This window comes from Prionailurus bengalensis, chromosome A2 (genome assembly GCF_016509475.1).
Source record: "Prionailurus bengalensis isolate Pbe53 chromosome A2, Fcat_Pben_1.1_paternal_pri, whole genome shotgun sequence".
In the NCBI taxonomy this organism is placed as follows: Eukaryota; Metazoa; Chordata; class Mammalia; order Carnivora; family Felidae; genus Prionailurus; species Prionailurus bengalensis.
Genome location: NC_057348.1, coordinates 7,624,900 through 7,645,176, shown reverse-complemented (window position 1 = coordinate 7,645,176; position 20,277 = coordinate 7,624,900). Strand labels below are relative to the sequence as shown.

Here is a 20,277-nt window from a genome sequence, read left to right as displayed (position 1 = left end):
CAAAAAAATAGACTTAATTTTTTTAGAGCATTTATAGTTTACAGAAAAATTGGGCAGAGAATACAGAGGCTTCCCATGTACCCTTCCCCTACCCCAGTTTCTCCTATTATTAACATCTTGCATTTTTATGGTACACTTGTTATAATTGATGACCCAATACAAATGCATTATTATTAAGTAAAGTCCATGATTTACATTAGGCTTCACTATTCGTGTTGTATAGTTCTGTGGGTTTGGCCAAATGCATAATGTCATGTATCCACCCCTACAGGATCATGCAGAATAGTTTCATTGTCCTAAAAAAAACCCTGTGCTCCACCTAGGCATCCCTTTCCATCTACCCTCACCAACCCCTGGCAGCCAATGATCTTTCCACTGTCTCTATAGTTTCGTCTTTTCCAGGAAGTCACCTCGTTGGAATCATACGGTGCATAACCTTTTCGTACGGTTTCTTCCACTTGTTTCCTCCACGTCTTTTTAAATTTTATATTATTTTTAATTTTTTCAAATGTTTATTTGTCTTTGAAAGAGAGAGAGAGAGACAGAGTGTGAGCAGGAGAGGGGCAGAGAGAGAGGAAGACACAGCATCTGAAGCAGGCTCCAGGCTCCGAGCTGTCAGCACAGAGCCCGACGTGGGGCTCGAACTCACGGGCCGCGAGATCATGACCTGAGTCGAAGTCAGACGCTCAACCGACTGAGCCACCCAGGCGCCCCGCTATTGTCAGTGGTTTGGATTTTACCCATTCTTTTTTGTTTGTTTGTTTTAAGTTTATTTACTTATTTCTTTTGAGAGAGAGAGAGAGAGAGTCTGTGCTGCCAGCGTGGACCCTGCCTCCAGGCTTCATTTTACCAACCGTGACCTCGTGACCTGAGCCGAAATCAAGAGTCAGAAGCTTAATGGACTGAGCCACTCAGGCGCCCCTCTTATCATTGAATCTTAAGAATTCTTTGATCCTCTGTATATTTCGGATCCAAGTCCTTTACTGGAGTTGAGTTTTGCGAACATTTTCTCCCATTTGTGGCTTGTCCTTACATTCTCTTCATCCATCCTTTCTTCAGAGTCCTCAGGTAGTGTTCTGTACATTCATGGGTGAGACGGGGTAGACTGCTCCTTCCATCCTGATGAGAGCCAGAACCCCTGGGCTGGAGTATTAGAAAAAAAAATTTTAATGTTTATTTATTTTTGAGAGAGAGAGAGAGAGAGAGAGAGAGCAAGAAGGGGAGGGGCAGAGAAAGAGGGAGACACAGAATCCAAAGCAGGCTCCAGGCTCTGAGCTGTCAGCACAGAGCCCTACGCGGGGCTTGAACTCATGAACTTTGAGGTCGTGACCTGAGCCAAAGTGGGACACTTAACCCACTGAGCCACCCAGGTGCCCCATGGGCTGGAGTATTTTAAAGAAATCCTAAGTCATCCTATGATTTCATCTATCAATATTTCATATGTTTCTCTACTGAGGGGGGTATAGCTCAGGGGTAGAGTATTTGACTGCATATGTCTCTGTAACATATAGGGACTTGTTATTTATTTATTTTTATTTTTAAGTAATCTCCACACCCAATGTATGACTTGACCTCATAACCCTGAGATCAAGAGTCACATGTTCCACCAACTGAGCCAGCCAGGTGCCCCCACAGATAAGCACTTTTCATTCATTCATTTGTTTATTTATTTTGATTTTTAAAAATGTTTATTTATTTTTGAGAGAGACGGAGAGACAGAGCGTGAGCGGGGGAGGGGCAGAGAGAGACACACACCCAGAATCCCAAGCAGGCTCCAGGCTCTGAGTTGTCAGCACAGAGCCTGATGTGGGGCTTGAACTCACGAACCACGGGATCATGACCTGAGCTGAAGTCTGGAGCTTAATGGACTGAATCACCCAGGTGCCCCTCAACTCAGAACATTTTCGAGGTTCATCTACCTAGCGTATCAGTACTGCAGGGTTTTTTTTTTTCCCGTTTCCTTTTCTTTTCTTTTTAACCGCCGAATAGTATCGTTGTATGGGTATTTTGTCTATTGCTCTCGCGTTGTTGTTTTTTCTTCAGGCTTTATTACTTTTTATTTCAGTAATGGTAATGGTCATTTGGGGGCACTGGAGGAGCTGCCTTCGGCAGCGGCCTTATTAGCTGCTTTCCCCTTTGCCAGCATGCCCTGCTTCTGCTTTGCCAGGCGCTTCCTGGCAGAATAATGGGTCCCAAGGTAGCGGTCGCGCCCTGGGAGGCCTTGCTTGGGCCACCCGGATGCACTGCTTCAGCTGCTTGGACAATTCTGCCTGTAGCTCTCGCCTTCCCTCTGGGGACAGGCTGCCAGCCTTTCGTGGGTGATGTTGTCAATTTCATGATTGACCTGGTAGTTTCTTGTCCATTACATCCCTGCTTCAAACGCGCACCAGATGTCCTTTTGATGGCACTCAGCCCCGCCCCGCCCCCGGCAGAATTCCCCGTGCAAGCGGTAATACCTGTACTTTGCATGCTGCGGCTCTCAGACTCAGGAGGGTCACGGTGCAGTGCACGAGGAAGTCAAAGGCCTTCGTCACGTAGGTGATGGGTTGGGCAGCGAGGTCTGCAGCGAGAGGGTTCTGGATACACATCCTTGGTCCTTGTCCTGGTCGTTCTGCAGGGCAGTGGAGCGCGCAGTAGGCTTTGCTTTTGGAGCGGTTGCCCCCTCCTTTGCCTGCGTCTCTTGCCTAATTTGCCCGCTGTTGCTCCTAGGCATTCTTTTTTATTCTTTTAAAAAATTTTTTTTGTATATATTTTCAAGTAATCTCTACACCCAGTGTGGGGCTCGAACTTACAGCCCTGAGATCAAGAGCCACCATGCTCCATCTACTGAGCCAGCCAGGCGCCCAGCTCCTGAGTACTCTTAAATAAAACTCTCTCGCTAAATTAGCCAGAGTTGTTTAAAAAAATTAGCCAGAGTTGTTCGGTTTCTGTGATAAAGCTAACAACCTTTACTAATTTTTAAATCTACACTGTTCATGTGTGACGGACATGATTTAAGAATGAAAGAAATGTGCAGAGAAACGTAGGGTTGGAACTTCATGCAGCCTCAGAGAGAGGAATTGCATATTTATATATGCGCATAGGTAGATACGTATCTGTATCTAGGTTATGCTTGTATGTGTAAGCTTTTAGTGCCCTGCTTTCCATTTCCTTGGTCTACGGTGGGTTTCAATTGCACCTGTTATGGACAATTCCATGCAATGCAAATTGCTCCCTCAAGAGGGCGTATGAATTTTTCTATTCTCTCCTTCAGCATCTCCTTGGTTCTCAGCATGTGCAGCTGTTAATGCCCTTCGGGGCAACTCTCACCCAGGAGCTGGCAGGTAACCAGGAGAACAGGGGCTAGTAGATAAATAAAACTAGCAAACTGAATCCAACCTCACATTAAGTAGGTTGTATGCCATGGCCAAGTGGGATCTATCCCAGGATATGTTCAGGGATTAGAAGACTCAAGCAGGTATTTGCACATCGGTGTTCACAGCAGCATTATTTACAACAGTCAAAAGGTGGAAATGACCCAAATGTCTATGGACAGATGCATGGACAAACAAAATACTGTGTATCCATACAATGGAATATTATTCAGCCATAAAAGAGACAAAGAACAAAGAACATTGGAAACATGCCAAGTGAAAGAAGCTAGAAATAAAAGGCTGCATATTGCCTGATTCCCTTTTATGATATATCCAGAATAGGCAAATCCATGGGGACAGAAAGCAGATTAGTGGTTACCAGGGGATGGGAGGTAGAGGGACATGGAGAGTGATTACTTAATGGAAACAGAGTGTTTCTCTGGAGTGATGAAAAACATTTTGAAACTCGAGAGAGGTGGTGATTGCCAAATATTGTAAATATATTAAGTGCCACTGAATTATACAGTTTAAAATGGTTAATTTTATGTTATGTGAATTCCAGCTCAGTAAAAAATAGAGACCTCAATCTATGGTGCAGTGAAAATATATACTGCCAACGCTATGAGGATCTAATTTAGTAGTACATGTGAAAGTTTAAATTTACTTACAAGGAGCCGCCTGAAAGATCTCCCCATGCCCCAAAGAGAATACTTTGAGCAAAAAAATCGAGTAGTATTGGGTTATAATCCAATTAGTCCAATTGAATAAATTAATACATGGGGGAGAAGAGACTAGTATCCTGTGCAGAAGAACTCCAAATAATTTATGTAGATATTCTGCTCTCAAGCAAGGGGAACATAACTTCCCCATAGTATTGACTGGTAGAGAGGCTTTTCTCTAAAGACTGCCTTATGGAAAAGGGAGCAGGGATAGTACTTTAAAGTGGAGAAACCTGGAGCGCCTGGGTGGCTCAGTCGGTTGGGCGGCCGACTTCGGCTCAGGTCGTGATCTCGCGGTCTGTGAGTTCGGGCCCCGCGTCGGGCTTTGTGCTGCCAGCTCAGAGCCTGGAGCCTGTTTCGGATTCTGTGTCTCCCTCTCTCTGACCACCTCCCCCCCCCCGTTCATGCTCTGTCTCTCTCTGTCTCAAAAATAAATAAACGTTAAAAAAATTAAAAAAAAATAATAAAGTGGAGAAACCTGACAAACACTCCTTCAGCCAGTTGATCAAGGTCAACATCATTAGTCATGAATCATGTTGGTTTATATACCCTTAATATGTGAAAATGGCATTTCACTTCTGCAATATTCCTCCTATAACCCCACAATTCTAATCATGAGAGAACATCAGATACATCCCATCAAGGGGTCATCATGCAATCTCCCTGCCCAATGTTCTCTCGAAGCTGTTAGGGGCACAAAAACCAAGAAGCCAGAGATATTGTCGCAACCAAGAGGAGCCCAAGGAGCCATGATGGGTAAATGTAATCTGGTGTCCTGGATGAGATCTTGGAACAGAAAATGGACATTGGGGGAGAACTAAGGAAATCTAAACTCTGGATTTCAGGGAACAAAAATGTAACAATTTTGTTTTGTTAATTATAACAAATGTATCATAGTAATGTAAGGTGTTAATAATAGGAAAACTGCAGAGGTATATAGAAACTCTCTCTGTACTGTCTTCTCAATTATTCTGCAACTTTAACATTTATCTAAAAAATGAACCCTGTTTGGGGTGCCTGGGTGGCACAGTCGGTTAACTGTCCGACTTCAGCCAGGTCACGATCTTGCGGTCCGTGAGTTCGAGCCCCGCGTCGGGCTCTGGGCTGATGGCTCAGAGCCTGGAGCCTGTTTCCGATTCTGTGTCTCCCTCTCTCTCTGCCCCTCCCCCGTTCATGCTCTGTCTCTCTCTGTCCCAAAAATAAATAAACGTTGAAAAAAAAATTAAAAAAAAAATGAACCCTGTTTAAAAAATGGGCCCATCCTTTGCCACCAAGAGACATCTGCGCATGGTGTTGAGTGCATAGACTCTGGAACCAGATTCCTTTGCACATGGTGTTGAGTGCATAGACTCTGGAACCAGATTGCTTGGGCTCAAATCCCAAACTCTGTCACTAATTGTCGGTGGTTGGTAGCCTGCAAGATGGCCTCCAGGGACCCCTGAGAGTCATGCCCTTTGTAGTCCTTGTCCTCGCTGAATTGTGTTGGCTCGTGTGACCAATAGAATGTTGTGGAAATGATGCTGTACAGTTTCCGAGGCTGGATCTTTAAAGGCACTGTGGCTTCCTCCTTGTGCTTTCTCTCTGATCACTCACTCTGGGGAGAGCCAGCTGCCATATCATGAGGACGCTCAAGCAACCTTGTGAAGAGGTCCACACGGCCGGGGATTGAGTCCTTCCATCAAGAGCCACCAGCAGCTTGCCAGCTACGTGAGGGAGCTACCTTGGAGGTGGCTCCTCCAGCCTCGGCCGAACTTTCAGATGACAACAGCCCCACCTGACATTTTAATTGCAATCTTGTGAGAGACCCCTAAGCCCAAATCGTGCAGCTCACTGGATCCCTGTGGATTCCCAACCCACCAAAACTGTGAATGATAATACTTACCATTTAAGCCTCTAAGCTTTGGGGTAATTTGTTTCATAGCAATAGATAACTAAGGGACTAATTCAGGGGTAGGCACTTCCCCCCCCCCCAAAGGACAAGATAATAAATACTTTAGGCTGTTCAGGTCACATACAATCTCTGTTATACATTCTTCTTTTTCTTTTAACTCTTTGAAAATGTAAAAAAAAATTCTTAGCTTGAGGGCTGTACAGAAACAAGCCATGAACTGAGCTTCCTCCTTGCTGGCTTCTTTCCTTCTTCCTTCCTTTACCTTCTCCCTTCCCCCCTCCTCCCTTTCTTCTCTCTCACTCTTTCGTGTATTCAGTCGTTAATTCAGCAAAATGAGCACCTACTATGTGCCGGGCCTTGTGCGAGCTGCTGCAGTTATATTTGTGATTAGGACAGACATCCTTTCTGCTCTCTTGGGACTCCCAGCCCAGTAGGGGAGACAGACGACAAAGCCGTAAGTTAAGAACCCAGTGTTAGAGGGACTGCAAGGCATCCAGAATGGCTCGATCTTGGTGTGTCACTGCCCCTCCCCTGCATTATGCCTTGTAGCATCTACCCCGAAGGAACCGAGCAGGTTGGGGGGAGAGATAAAGGTCCAATTTCAGCTAGCCGGGGTGGCTGGGGCAGGCCTGAGTGGAGATTGGAAGGATGAAGAGAAAGAAGTCGTGGGAAAGGTGTTTGGGCAGAAGGAACAGCTTATGCAAAAGCCCAGAGGCAAGGAAGAGCTAGGAGTTTTGGGGAACCATGGGGGAAGCCAGTGTGGCTGGGGTGAGTGGGGTGGAGAGTGGGGGGCCAGGGGGTCAGGGAGGTGATGGGGCCACAATGCAGCGCCTTGAGGGCTTTGGTGTCTGAGTGATAGGAGCTTGGGAGGGCTTTGAGCAGAAGTTGTTTGACCTGCTTTTCTCTCTAACCTGTGGATTCTAGCAACTCCACTCTCTCCCATGGCCTCTTGTCTCCATCACTGAAAGGCCAGTGAACATTTATTGACTGTTAACTATACACTGGCACTCACAATTACTCTCTGGGAAGTAATTAAAGATGAGGAAACCCGGGGTGCCTGGGTGGCTCAGGCGGTTGAATGTCTGACTCTTGATTTTGGCTCAGGTCATGCCTCAGTCGTGAGATCGAGCCTCATGCTGAGCATGGAGCCTGCTTGGGATTTTCTCTCTCCCTCTCTCTCCCTCTGCCCCTCCCCCGCACGCATGCTCTCTCTCTCTCTCTCTCTCTCTCTCTCAAAATAAATAAACATTAAAAAAAAAAAGATGAGGAAACCAAAGCAAAGAGAGGTGAGTAATCATGCTAAGGTCACACAGTCAGGAAGAAGTGGAAGCAGAATTTGAACTCAGGCAGTTGCCACCATGCTCTCTTGTGGCCCCACAGCTCCAGCCTCCTCCCCAGATTTCCTGCCATCAACTCAGTTTTCACCCATCAGCCAGCTGGGCTGGTCAGTTCCTCCCCTGCTCAAATATCTTCCATGACTCCCTACGACCCTTGATAATGACCAAGCCCTCTAGCCTGGCATTTCAAACCTTTTATGAAGTCAGCTCACCCAGCAGCCCCCCAGGCCCGCCTTTCTGGTTCTCCTTCTCATCTCAGTCCCTCATTGACACACCAAGACCAAGGCATTCTGGAGGCCCTGCAGTCCCTCTGGCACTCTTGGGGGTTCCTGGAGCCACGTGGGTTGCTCCCTTGGCTTGGCAGAGCTTTCAGTCCCATCCCAGGCCACATTGATAAAACGTATTCGCTTTCCCCTGCCCCTTGTCTTAGCTCCCCAGTTGCCTGGGGCTCCCCACCTAACCTTCAGTCAGGGCCAGGTACAGCATGGGCACCAAATTCATCCATCAACTCATGCATTCATCAGATAATCATTCCGTGAGCACCTACTCTGTGCCGGCACTTGCTGTAGGAACTGAGAATATCGCAGTGAACAAGACAGACATGACCCCTGGTTTTAAGGAGCTGACACTGTAAGGCAGGAGAAATGCCTATTTAACAATCAAACCAATAACTGTTACATGCGATATATTTATAGGTGTTGTTGAGAGAACGAAACAGGGTAAGCGGAGAGAGAGTGACAGAAGGGGGTCTATTTTAGATACGTCATGAAAGCAAGTATCTTTGAGGAAGTGACTTTTTAAAAAAGTTTGTTTATTTTGAGAGAGAGAGAGAGAACATGTGCGTGAGAGTGGGAGAGAGGCAGAGAAAGAGGGAGAGGGGGAGAGAATCCCAAGCAGGCTCTGCACTGTCAGCATGGAGCCCGAAGCGGGGCTCGGACTCATGAACCACGAGATCATGACCCGAGCTGAAATCAAGTCAGAAGCTTAACCGCCTGAGCCACTCAGGTGCCCCAGAAGTGACATTTAAACAGAGTCCAAATAAGGGAAGGGTTCAGTCAATGCAGATATCTGGAGGAAGGGTGTAGTTGGTGGAGGGAACAGTGAGTGCAAAGGCCCTGAGGTGGGAATCAATGTGGGTGTTGGAAGGACACAAAGGAGGCCAGTGTAATTGAAATGGAGTAGGAGGGAGAGGGAAGAGGCGGGTCCACGCGATCGTAGGCCAGGTTGTGCGGGGCCTCCGATGAATGTTGAGCAGGGATAAACGAATAGAATTTGGGTGTGATACTCCATGCTCTTTATTTGGGGTTAAGCCCAGTGGCCTGGGCCTGCTTGGAACAACCACCTGAGGGCAGCAGGCACCTCAGAGTCTTAGGACTCACGGCCACGTGTGCTCATATATTCTGCAAATCCTCCCAGCTGGTCCAGCAATTCCTTCTTGCCCACATCCCCTTCCGCTGGCCAATTCATGAGGAATGTCTCCTTGCCCAGGACACAGATGTAACTGTGGGTGAGACATGGCAAGGAGGGTGAGGAGAGCCTGGTGCCCTGGGGGCGTGGAGCCCTCCCTGCCTTGCTCCTCTGTCCTGATTGGCAGCCTCCCACAGCCACAGGTTGTATGTCCACTCCAGCAGGCCCTCTTGGGTCCGCCAGCCTCCACATGGCTGGGGATCAGAAAAGGCGCCCCTTCCTCTGAGTCCTTATGGCCCCCTATTGGAAAGCCGAATCTATGTCTACATCTGCAACATCTCCTTGTGAATGGTGTTCCCCGGCATTGTTCAGTGCACAGTCTGCACCTCCCTTCAGGGCAGCCTCGAAACCCAGGACTCCTGCTGTTGGGTGACAGGTGCTAATGGGAGGTGTTGACACCAGGGACTGGGCCAGGATGGGGAAAGGGGACCATGCCTGAGTCCTGGGACAGCAGGAGTCGCCCACGTACTGAGATTGGACTCTCCACAGGTCTGATGTGTGGCCCATGATGTATGTCTCCCATTCTTGCAGCCCCAGGGAGTCACGGCAGGTGGCATGGGAGAGGAATTTCCTCCCGGCGAGGGCCAGGGCAGAGTCTGTACCTGGAGGAGAGAAAACCCGGGGTGAGAATGTACACAGGCCTGGCTCCTTCCCCCACTGGGACCCTCGGGGTAGAACTCCACCCTGCCTCTTCTGCCCCGTCGGACTTACAACACTCTTGATGATGGCTTGGGGCTTCACGTTGTAGTAGATGCAGGGATTGGAGGTGGAGGCCTTCACAGACTCCGGCTTGACCTTGTACACTGGGAAAGCGAGGGCAGGAGGGTGTCCCGTTGGCATCTGGCCCGCAGGTGGACCTCCTCCTGTCCCCCCGCCACTTCCCACACTCACGAAGTCCATGCCTGCCTCACAGGCTGCCGCCTGGAGCTCCTCCTGTCTCAGTAGGGCGCTGTCCTTCCTCAGAGATGGGCACCGTTCTGGAAGGTCAGCGGCTCGGGCTGGCCAAGGGAGGGGGCTTCCCCCCCCGCCCCCGGTCTGTAGGGTGCTCTCTGTCTTCCTCCCGCTCTCCTTCTGGTCTCTTTCTCCCATCTGAGTCTCTTTATGTCTCGCTCCATTTTTGGCTGTGCCTGAGCGGATGTGACAGTCTCTGTCTCTGGGTCTCCTTTTCTCTGTCTTCCTATCTCACCATCTCTCTCGGTCTAAACTCAGCCCTAAGAGACAGCCAGGAGGTGATGCAGGGCTCCTGGGTCCTTAGCCTGGCAGCCCTGGCCTCGGCGTCTCCAGGACCTCACCCTCCGCACATCTGCACACATCTTGGTGACAGATCTTGCGCATGGAAGAATGCTCTGTGGGCAGGTTGAAGCGAGAGCCGCACCTCCGAGCTGGAAGAGGGACGAACTGTTGTGGGGTTGGCTTGGGCTCGCCTTCCTGGGGGCCGGGTCACCGCCTGGCTCCGCCCCCTAAGCCCCGCCCCTCTCCCCACCTGGCCCTGCCCAGTCATTCTCTCCTCAGGCCCCTCCCCCTTGAAGACTCCTCCCTTCTCGCCCTGCGGGCCTTGCCCGGTCACTTCTCCGTCCCATCCCCTTCCAGACTCCCCACAGCTCTGACTACCCAGGAAGGCCACGCCCCTTATCACCACATCCCTCTCGGTCCCTTTTAGCAACCTTCTTGCTGCCCCAGTGCCCAGCCCCCTCTGGGCCACGCCTCAAACCCCCGTCCTGGCCCCGCCCCTCATCCTTTCCTCCTGGCCCTGTTCTTCTCAGTCCTCTTGGGGGATACCTGTGCACCCCCAGATCCCTGCTTACAAGGCTGGTAGTAGTCGTATACGGTGACCTGGGCGGCCTGCAGGAACCGGGGAAGGGAATCCTGTCTGAGCCACTGACCGCGGGGCACTGACCACAGGGCCTTGGCCATAACCACTGACGACGTGACCTTGCGGCCTGAGGAGCTGACCTCAGACTGCATGGCTCTCTGGCAACACTACCCAAGGTGCTGACCGTGGATACTCCGCCCACCGGGTGGCCCACGGGCCCCTGGAGGAGGACACCCAGGCTTCCTCACCTTCTCCAGGTAGAGGACAATGGTGCTGTCGCTGTAGCTCGTCTTGGTCTCACACTGGAAGGCGTACATCTCCACGTTGCTTGTCAGCTGGGGCACAGGGTGAGGCCTGCAGGTTGGCAGAGACACCCCCCCTCCAACCCGCTTCCCGCTGCCCGGAGGTCCCCAGCTCTAGGAGCTCTAGTCAGTGTGAAGTAACTCTCAGAGCTCCCAGCCCTTGTCCCATCAACGCCAGTGTCAGGGAAACGGAGGCCCCATCAGGGCAAGGCCTTGCCTAAGGTCATGCAGGGAGACAATCAGAAGTGACCATGGCTACTGACCACGGGGCACTAACCTGGGGGCCTTGACCCTCGTGCCCACACGGGGACTGTGGGATGTTGCTAGGGCATTCCCACCCTGTTCGGCAGCGGGCAGGTGGGACCTCCGTTACCTGTTCGAGGTCATTCTGGTTGGGGTAGAAGCCAGTGAGCAGGGAGACCTCCATGATGCTCATGGTGGCCTCTCGATTTCCCTGGAACCTGGGGATTTCACAGCTCCAGTCTTTCTTCACTCTCCTCCTTCCTCTCCCCCCATGCTCCCCCTGCATCATCTCAGGCCTGGATGAATGCAGTCAGTAGCCTCCTCCTGGGTCTCCCCGCTACTCCTCTGCCCCCATCAGCATACAGTTTAGCGAACAGGAGTCTCGTGCGTTGCCTCCTTGCTTAACAATTTTAGCAGGCGCTTTGTCTCATCCATCCACTTCACCCCCTCTCACCCCAGCCTTCATGTGATTGCTCTTAAGCATCTCTCTCCTGCCCCTGGACCTTGGCATATGCTGTTCTCTCATCCTGGAGTCCTCATTCCTCTCTCTCTCTCTGCCCTGAAACATCCTTCTTCCATCTTTGCAATTTCCACTGATCCCTCCCTCCCTCTGGGAAGCCTTCTCCAACTCATGCACCTTGTCATTCTCTAATTTGCCCTCCTGTGCCTCTGTAGACCTCTCCTTGGCCATATTTAATCACAGCTGTCATTCTAAATTGATTCTGGATGATTATATGGTGATTGTCTGTCTCCCCTGATAGGCTGTGAGCTCCATCAGGCAGAGAGGGGCTGCCTTGCTCACGGCTGTGCCCTCAGTTCCTAGAACAGAGCTCAACCCATGTTTTTATCTGGGGCAGATCTGGGTGAGGGCATTTGAGGGAAAGGGCAAGACTGGGGTGAGGGCTGGGGTGTCTGGAGAAGATGGGGATGGGGAGGCGGCAGGCTTGGAACCAGTTCTGGGCATCTGGGACGTGGAACATGTTCACGGTGGCGGAGTCCAGCATCCCGGGACAGGGAGGGCTGGGGGACACGACTGGGCAGCAGTATTGTAGACAAGCATGGGAGGGGAAGGGAGGGCAGGATGGGAGGCAGGCTGAGGGGGCATGCACGGAAAAGCAAGCCTGGCTGGTTCCCACCCTCCATTCAGTATGCAGGAAGAGCTGGCAAGGGGTCTGGATGCTGGGAAGCGAGGCCTTCCTCCTGCCCAGCCCAAGATCCTGGTGCCCTGACCTTGTCTCCGCCCAGAGCTGGAAGGTCTCTTCCCCTTTTTTATTATCTGCAGAGAGAAGGCGGGAGTTTAGAGGCTGGGTAACACAGCTTCCTGTGTTCAAATCCTGGCTCTGCTGTGTGACTTTGGGCAAGGTGCTTTAGCTCTCTGTGCTTTAGTTACCTAAACTGTAAATGAGGAGCATAATATTCCCAGCCCAGCCAGCCTGTAAGGATTTAATGAGTTAATAGGAGCAAAGGTCTTAACATCGTGCTTTATCACTTCTTGGTAACTGTCTGTTACTATTATTCTCATCACTACTCCTATTGCTACCGCCACTATTATTATTATTGTTATTGTTATTTTATTTTTATTAAAAAGTGTAGCCCAAACCAAATCCTTGGTCACCTTAGTACCTGAAAGTCCTGGGGCTGGGGAGGCACATTCCCCTCATCTCCACATTGAGTTCCCACTGGCGGAGTCCTGTCTCTTCCTTCTTGGTACCCCACCCAGACTAGGAACTCTAGAATCCCATTTCTGGTCATCTCCACATCCCCTACCCCGGTTCAGCCCCCATCGTCTCCCACAGGACCGGTGCAGTCGCTTCCTCCCTTGTCCCCCAGTTTCTCCCATTGTCTTCTACAGTCTGTGCCAGAGGGAGCCTGTGCAAACCTTCTCTCTCAGAACACTCCATGGCTCCCACTTCACTCAGCAAAAACCAGTGATCTCACTATGGCCGCAAGTCCTGGCATCATCTGCCCCCATAACCTCTCCAGTTCTTTTTCCTAAAACCCTACTCTTTGCTCCTCTGTGGGCACAATGGCCTCTTCAAACAAGGTGAGCTCATTCTTGCCTCCAGGCCTTTGAACCTGCCATTCCACCTGCTTGGAATGCTATTCCCTCAGATCCTTCATGGCTCATTCTCTCCCTTCTTTCGTGTCTGAGCTCAAATGCCACCTCCTCAGAGAGCTTCCCCTGGACCTCCTCCAAGTGTGTATCATCTTTTCCTGCTTTATTTGGTATGGTAGTATCATCACCTTATACATATTTATTTTTATAGTGTAGATTGTTACAAATAAATAGCAGGAATATAATATACTTATTGTTGTATTACTGTTTGTCTCTCCCTACTAGAATGTGGGACCCAGGAGAAGATCACGCCTGTGTTCCCGGGGTCCAGAAACATGGCATGGCACAGTAAATTCTCAACAAATACTTGTTGAATAGTTGAATAAGGCAATAAATGTGCTTACTGAATGATAGCTAAAATAAAGTGATGAAAAAGAAGGTCTGGGAGTCCCTGGGTCTAGGCTTACCTTCCAGGGCACTATGGAGAGTCACATTCAGGTGATACAGGGTGCACGTGCCCTCCTAGGACTCTAGGGACCTGTAGTACATGGTCAGGATCTGCCGGGGCAGGAAAGGTGTCAGAGACCATTCCCAACCATTCCCTTCCTCCTCATCCCAGTCCTCGCCTGCCCAGGTTCTGCCCCTGTGGATAATTCGCTTCAAAGTCTGCCCCCTTCCCATAATTCCTGGGTGCAGTGACCAGAACACTCTTTAGGTTCTAGACCACCTCAGTGTAATAGGACTTTCTTCAGTAATGGAAATAGTCCCTACCTGCACTGTTCATGTCATAAACACTAGCCACATGTAGTTATTGAGCACTTGAAATGTGGCTAGTGCAGCTGAGGAGCTGAATGTTTAATTTTACTTAATTTAAATTTCACTGAGGCTCATGGGGGAGTGTGACATGCCCAAAGTCACACAACGAAGTCAGAGATTCAACCGTGACTCCATTGCCAGAAACATGAAAACAGGCTGCCTCAAATTTAGTGAACAAGACATCTGTCCTTCTGGGCCACAGGGCATGGAGCCAGAAGATATAATGGAGCCCCTAGATGTTGGGGAAAGGGTAGAGTTATCCTCCAGGCATTGGAAGGCATGCTGGAGGGAGAATCTTCCTTTGGAGAGCAAAGAGACACCCTTCAGGGACTCAGCATGGGAGGGCAGACAGGTCCAAAGATCTCTGGCTTCTATCTCTCCTGACTCTTGAATTATAACAAGTGAAGACCTTTCTGAGTCTCTCCTTCCCTAACTGGTGAATGGAGTCCATATTTTTACCAACTTTCTATGGGCAGGCTTTGGGGTGTCCTTAACTTGGTTCCTAGCAAATAGTAGTGCCCTAAGTTGTAGTTAAAATTATTGCTAATGTTGATCTTGTCTTGCAGTCTAGATTGCCTCTGTTTCTACCAGTGGCGGGGTGGAGGGGGGTGCGGGGCTGGGCTCCAGTTAAGGATCTCAGGGTGGGACACCAGACCTACCGAGGTTGTGCCTCTCCCACTGCCACTGGCTTTGATCTCTAGGTCATCCTGGGCAGAGAACTGAAAGGAAGTGGGGAGAATTTGAACATGGAGGAAGCATCAAACCATGGCTCAAATGCAGTGGGGTTGGGGAAGAAAGCATGCATGGGCACTGAGGCCTCAGTAACTTCCCTATCTTGGGGCCTAGTGACTCACTGCTCACCTGTCTCCATGTAGATGGTTTTTCTTTTCTTTTCTTTTTTTTTTTTTTTAACATTTATTCATTAAAATTTTTTTAATGTTTATTTATTTTTGAAAGAGACAGAGACAGAGCATGAGAGGCAGAGAGAGAAGGAGACACAGAGCCCTAAGCAGGCTCCAGGCTCTGAGCTGTCAGCACAGACCCTGATGTGGGGCTCGAACTCACAGACCGTGAGATCATGACCTGAGCCGAAGTCGGACGCCCAATCGACTGAGCCACCCAGGCGCCCCTTAACATTTATTCATTTTTGAAAGACAGAGAGAGACAGAGCATGAGTGAAGGAGGGGCAGAGGGAAGGAGAACAGAATCTGAAGCAGGCTCCAGGCTCTGAGCTGTCAGCACAGAGCCTGATGCGGGGCTCGAACTCATGGACTGAGAGATCATGACCCGAGCAGAAGTCAGACACTTAACTGACTGAGACACCCAGGCGCCCCTACTTTTCCTTTTTGGAAGAGTATTTGTGGTGGCTACACTATCACTAGATCAACTACAACTGCCAACTCGGGCTGTGTCCTAATGTATGTCTGTTCAATCCGTCCACTTTGCAGTGTCTCCAGAGTTCCTTGTGCATGGAACCACCACAGGACTTTTCTCCCTGGCATCTTTGCATCTACTCTTGTTTCCATCATACATTATTCCTTCAGTATAGACATTGGTTGTGAGATAATCTTGGAGAGGGAGACTGGCAGGGACATGACTCTTGGCCTCATCCCCAATGCAGACTTCATGTCTGCCCCTCAGTGCGCTACCTTTGCTGACCGCTGCTGGTAGGCATTGTTCTGATCCATGATCCACTCCAAGTTCAAGGCTCTCTTGGGGACGCTTATGTGGACGCGGAGATCCTGGACATCCTCGAAAGGGACAGCTTTGCGGAAGCCGGTGAGGGCCTCAAGGGCCACCACAGTGGTTTGGTGTTGGGATGGGGCTGAGGATCAGCACCACTGACAGCGCCCAGGGCAACACCCAGAGTGGCAAATCAGCACCACGGGCAGCTCCTTCCGGTGGGCCAACCTCGGCAGGACCTCGGCTAGCGCCCCTCCCCAGTCCCCTCTTTCCGGGGCCCGGGTCACCTGGGTGGACTTGAAGCCTCCGCATAGCTCCCGCTTCTCCAGTAGCCACTGGACAATGGCGTGCGTCTCACTGTAGCGACCTAACTCCAGTTTCTGCATCAGCGCATAGGCTGTGGCCTCAGTGGTGTACAGGGAGTTCTCATCCAGGTGGTCCACTGGCCAGTGGGTTTTATCTGGGAGGTGGATGGCCACTTTGTCTCCCAACCGGGTCCATCTACCTAAACCTGTCCTCTCCTTGTGTCATCTGGCCCAAGTGTTCTCATCTGCTATTTTATTGAGCACTTACTTTATGTGAAACTCTTTGAGGAGGCATATGGACATTTTATTTTCAGAACACTTTAGGAGACAGGGACGCTATTTAGAGATGTGGAAATTAAGGTTAAGAGAAGCTCTTCCAGGTTCCACCAGTCCCACTGCAAGCAAGTTTTTCTAACTCCATTCCTCTTGACTCAAGTAATGGAGAGGATGGGATAAGGGCTCTTGGAGATGAGATAGGTACGGCCATGGAATGCACAGTTAACCACATGTTATGACCTTTCTATCCTTGACCACGTCCAGCATTTTCCCAGTTCAGCGTATTTGCACATGCCATTCTCTTAGCTTGGAACGTCCTTGGCCTTTCACACAGGCCCTTTTCACAGAGCCAGTTCCCAGTTCTCCAATCCATACCCCTCTCCTCTCATCATCTCTCCCACCCATCCTGCATGTTATCATCTCAGTGCTTGTATCAATTTGTAGTTCTTTATTGATCTGTTTGTCTTTGTTTTCTTTTCCTCAGGGAAGGTGGGATCTTTGAGAGCAAGGACCATATTAATCTTGTGCACCTTGGTTTCTTGGCGTCTGAGCTCAAGGGGTGGCACACCATAGATGCTCAGTAAATGCTAAGGGATTCATCACACATTGATGGATTTTAAATCACACAATATCCCTCCCCCTGCCCCCCATGACTGTGGTTAACACACAGTTGATTAAGAAGTGGCCCACACTCACTACGGCTGGCAAAGCTGTCCAGGCGATCATTGGCTTGGGGGCTCTCAGTGAGGACCAGAGCATAGGAGACTATGGCTACTGCAAAGGTTGTCTGAATTTTGGGAAGCCGTTTCTCCAGGAAGCTACGGGCTCGCTCCATGCTGGCGGTCAAATTCTGGAAGGTCAGAGAGAAGAAACTAGATAGGAGAGATTGGAGGAGAGGGGTCTAGGAGTTAGAAGAGAGGGATGCACTGAGAGGGACATCAGGATGGGGAACTTCCTGTGGGCAGAGGGTATAGAGGACTCTGCAGAGCCTGACCTCCTCTTTGGGTCTTACCTCTATCTTTCGGCTGCACAGTTCCTTTCCCTCATCTAGGGCAATCGGGACAACAGCTGTGAGAGATATGTCTGCTTCAGAGCCTCGGTAGCCACCCTGTGGACGCAGGATCACACCCATGCTCCCCAGTGTCTTGGAGAGACTTTCCCCAACCTCTCCCGCATGACCTTGACAAACTCCCAGGTGCTCGGCTCTGGGCTGAAGGATGCTGGAAACAGGATAGGGAGAGAGGAGGAGGAGGAACCACCCAGAAATCTGCCTGTGTGGGGGTCTGCATCATGAACCAAAGCCAACAGCCACGGAAGGTGATGCGCTAAACTCTACACTATCTCAGAGCACTCTTCCAGCAGCTCCATTTTCCTGATAAGGAAAGCGACGGTCAGAGAGGTGGTCTCCCCATTGGTGGTAAATGACTGACCTAAGGTGTGAGTTCCTCTTTAGTCTGCTACCTCTACCTTCAGCGTCTGTGCTGGGTTGAAGAGTGTCCCTCCCTCCCCTGAAAAAAACTCATGTCCACTCAGAGCCTCAGAATATGATCTTACTTGGAAATGGGGTCTTTGCAGATGTAATTGGTTAAGCTAAGAAGACGTCATACTTATCAGAGTGGGCCCTATCCAGGGATTAGTGTACTTATAAGAAGGCCATATGAAGACACACAAAAAGAAGGATGGACAGAGGTGGGAGGGTTGCAGCTACCGGTCAAGGAATGCTAAGGACTGCCAGAAGTCATCAAGCCAGAAGAGACAAGGAAGCATTCTCCCCTAGAGCCTTCAGAAAGAGCATGGCCCTGCTGATGCCTTGATCTGGGACTTCTGGTCTTCAGAACTGTGACAAAATAAATACATTTCTGTTGTTTGGAGCCATCCAGTTTGTGGTAGTTTTTACAGGAGTCCCAGGGAATTAATTCCCACCCCACAGTGGCCAAAGAAGCCTGTGAACTCTTGAATCAGATTGTGACCCTCCTCAGTTTGGAACCTTCCATGGCTCCCATCTCACTTGGAGGAAAAGCTCAAGTCCTCCCTGCAGCCCAAAAGGCCCTGTGCAATCTGTCCCATCCCCTCCCTCACCTTCTCCTCCTTCTCTCCTGTTGCTCATTCTGTCCCAGCCACAGGGGACTCCTCACTATTCCTCAAACATATTGGGCGCTTCCAGTCTCAGGGCCTTGGCACCTGCTGTTCCCTCTGCTTGGAACACTGTTTTCCTAATTATCCACATGACTTGCTCCCTCACCTCCTCACCTCCTCAGGTCCATACAAATATCATCTTTTCATGAAGCCTTCCAAAATTACCGCCCCACCACCTTGGTTCCCCTTCCCCCGCATCTTTCCCCATATCACTTTTTTTCTTTTCTTTTATTTTTTAATTTTTTTAACGTTTATTTATTTTTGAGACAGAGAGAGACAGAGCATGAATGGGGGAGGGTCAGAGAGAGGGAGACACAGAATCCGAAACAGGCTCCAGGCTCTGAGCTGTCAGCACAGAGCCCGACGCGGGGCTCGAACTCACGGACCACGAGATCGTGACCTGAGCCGAAGTCGGCCGCTTAACCGACCAAGCCACCCAGGTGCCCCTCCCCATATCACTTTTAACAAGTCATGTCGTTTAGGTGTCTATCATGCTTATCGCCACACCATGAGAGCAGAGATTTTTGTCTATTTTGTTTGCCCCAGGTCCTCGGTGTTTAAAGCAGTGCCCAGCACACTGCAGGTGCCTGAGAAATGTTTGCTGGTGGAAAGAAACTCTGATCTGTGAGCCTGTGAAACCTGTGTAACCCTCCTCTGTACCACCTTCCTGTACAGCATCTGGCTCTTGCTCACACAGGCCCCCACACTCCCTAACTCCCCGTTTCATCTGGGGACGCAATCTGTCTTTGCTGAGTTCCTGCATTCACCCAGAGTTTTGTTCAGCAAACATTTGCCAACTGTGATAAACCAGATCTGCTCACCTCCCTGGAAGGGCTCACAGAGCAGGGAAAGCAAACCCTGAACAGACTATTTCAAATCCTAAGGCCCCCCAAGACCCTGTGGGTTTCAGGGCCTGGCATCTCTCCTCCTTCTCAGGCCTCAGGACAAGCTATCCCCTTCCCCAACTTTGGGTTCTGTTCCCTTCCTTTTCCTCAAACGTGCCAGAGCCTCAGGGCCTTTGCACATGCTGCTCCTTTTGCCTGGCGCTCTCTTTGCCATTCTTCTCCCACCAACTGTGTTCCTTCATCAGCTTGCTGCTTGGTTGTCACTTCCTCTCGCAGGTTTCCCTGACCAGAAATGGCCCCTCTCCTGGTATTTCTTTCCCATGGAACTTAGCACAATTGTGATTTAAACAATCACCGGTTAGGGACGCCTGGGTGGCTTGGTCGGTTAAGCGGCCGACTTCGGCTCAGGTCATGATCTCACGGTCCGTGGGTTCGAGCCCCGCGTCGGGCTCTGTGCTGACAGCTCAGAGCCTGGAGCCTGTTTCAGATTCTGTGTCTCCCTCTCTCTGTGACCTCCCCCGTTCATGCTTTGTCTCTGTCTCAAAAATAAATAAACGTTAAAAAAAATAAAAAAAAAACAATCACTGGTTATAATTATTTGGTGAATTTCTGTCTTCCTCCCACACCCCAGCTTGTGAGTACTACAAGGAAGAGGCTGTAAATGTCTTGTTTACTGCCACATCTCCCCTGTGTCTAGTACAAAGCATGGTTGGAACACAGCAGTTGCTGGGTAAATATCTGTTCAATCAGTGAATGATAACCCTACTGTCATAGCTATGATAATAGAGACAGGCACAGGGCTGGTATTCAAGGAAGACTTCTGGAGGAGGTGAGTCTGAGCTAAGTCTAAAGAGAAAACAGAATTTGGCCAGGCAAAGAAAAGAAAGGGGATGGAGTGTGGCTATTCCGTGCAGAGAGGGTCTCATAAGCAAAGGGATCTGTGATCAGGGAGTAGTGAGGGGCAAGGCTTGGGAGGAGATACAGAAGAGAGGATATAATAGAGAGATGTTGGCATAGACACTTGGGAGCCATGGA

At 50.1% G+C, this 20,277-nt stretch overlaps 1 protein-coding gene across 1 annotated transcript; it reads right to left on the bottom strand.

Annotated features, from left to right (window-relative positions):
* Positions 1–8,668: 8,668 nt before the first annotated feature.
* Positions 8,669–11,318, bottom strand: LOC122486553 (complement C3-like). The gene is made up of 7 exons (XM_043585908.1): positions 11,256–11,318; positions 10,829–10,915; positions 10,573–10,738; positions 10,060–10,149; positions 9,451–9,570; positions 9,237–9,369; positions 8,669–8,801 (listed from the first exon to the last, which is right to left on the bottom strand). Exons 1-7 carry the CDS (start codon positions 11,316–11,318, stop codon positions 8,669–8,671), a joined length of 792 nt encoding a protein of 263 aa, XP_043441843.1.
* Positions 11,319–20,277: the final 8,959 nt, after the last annotated feature.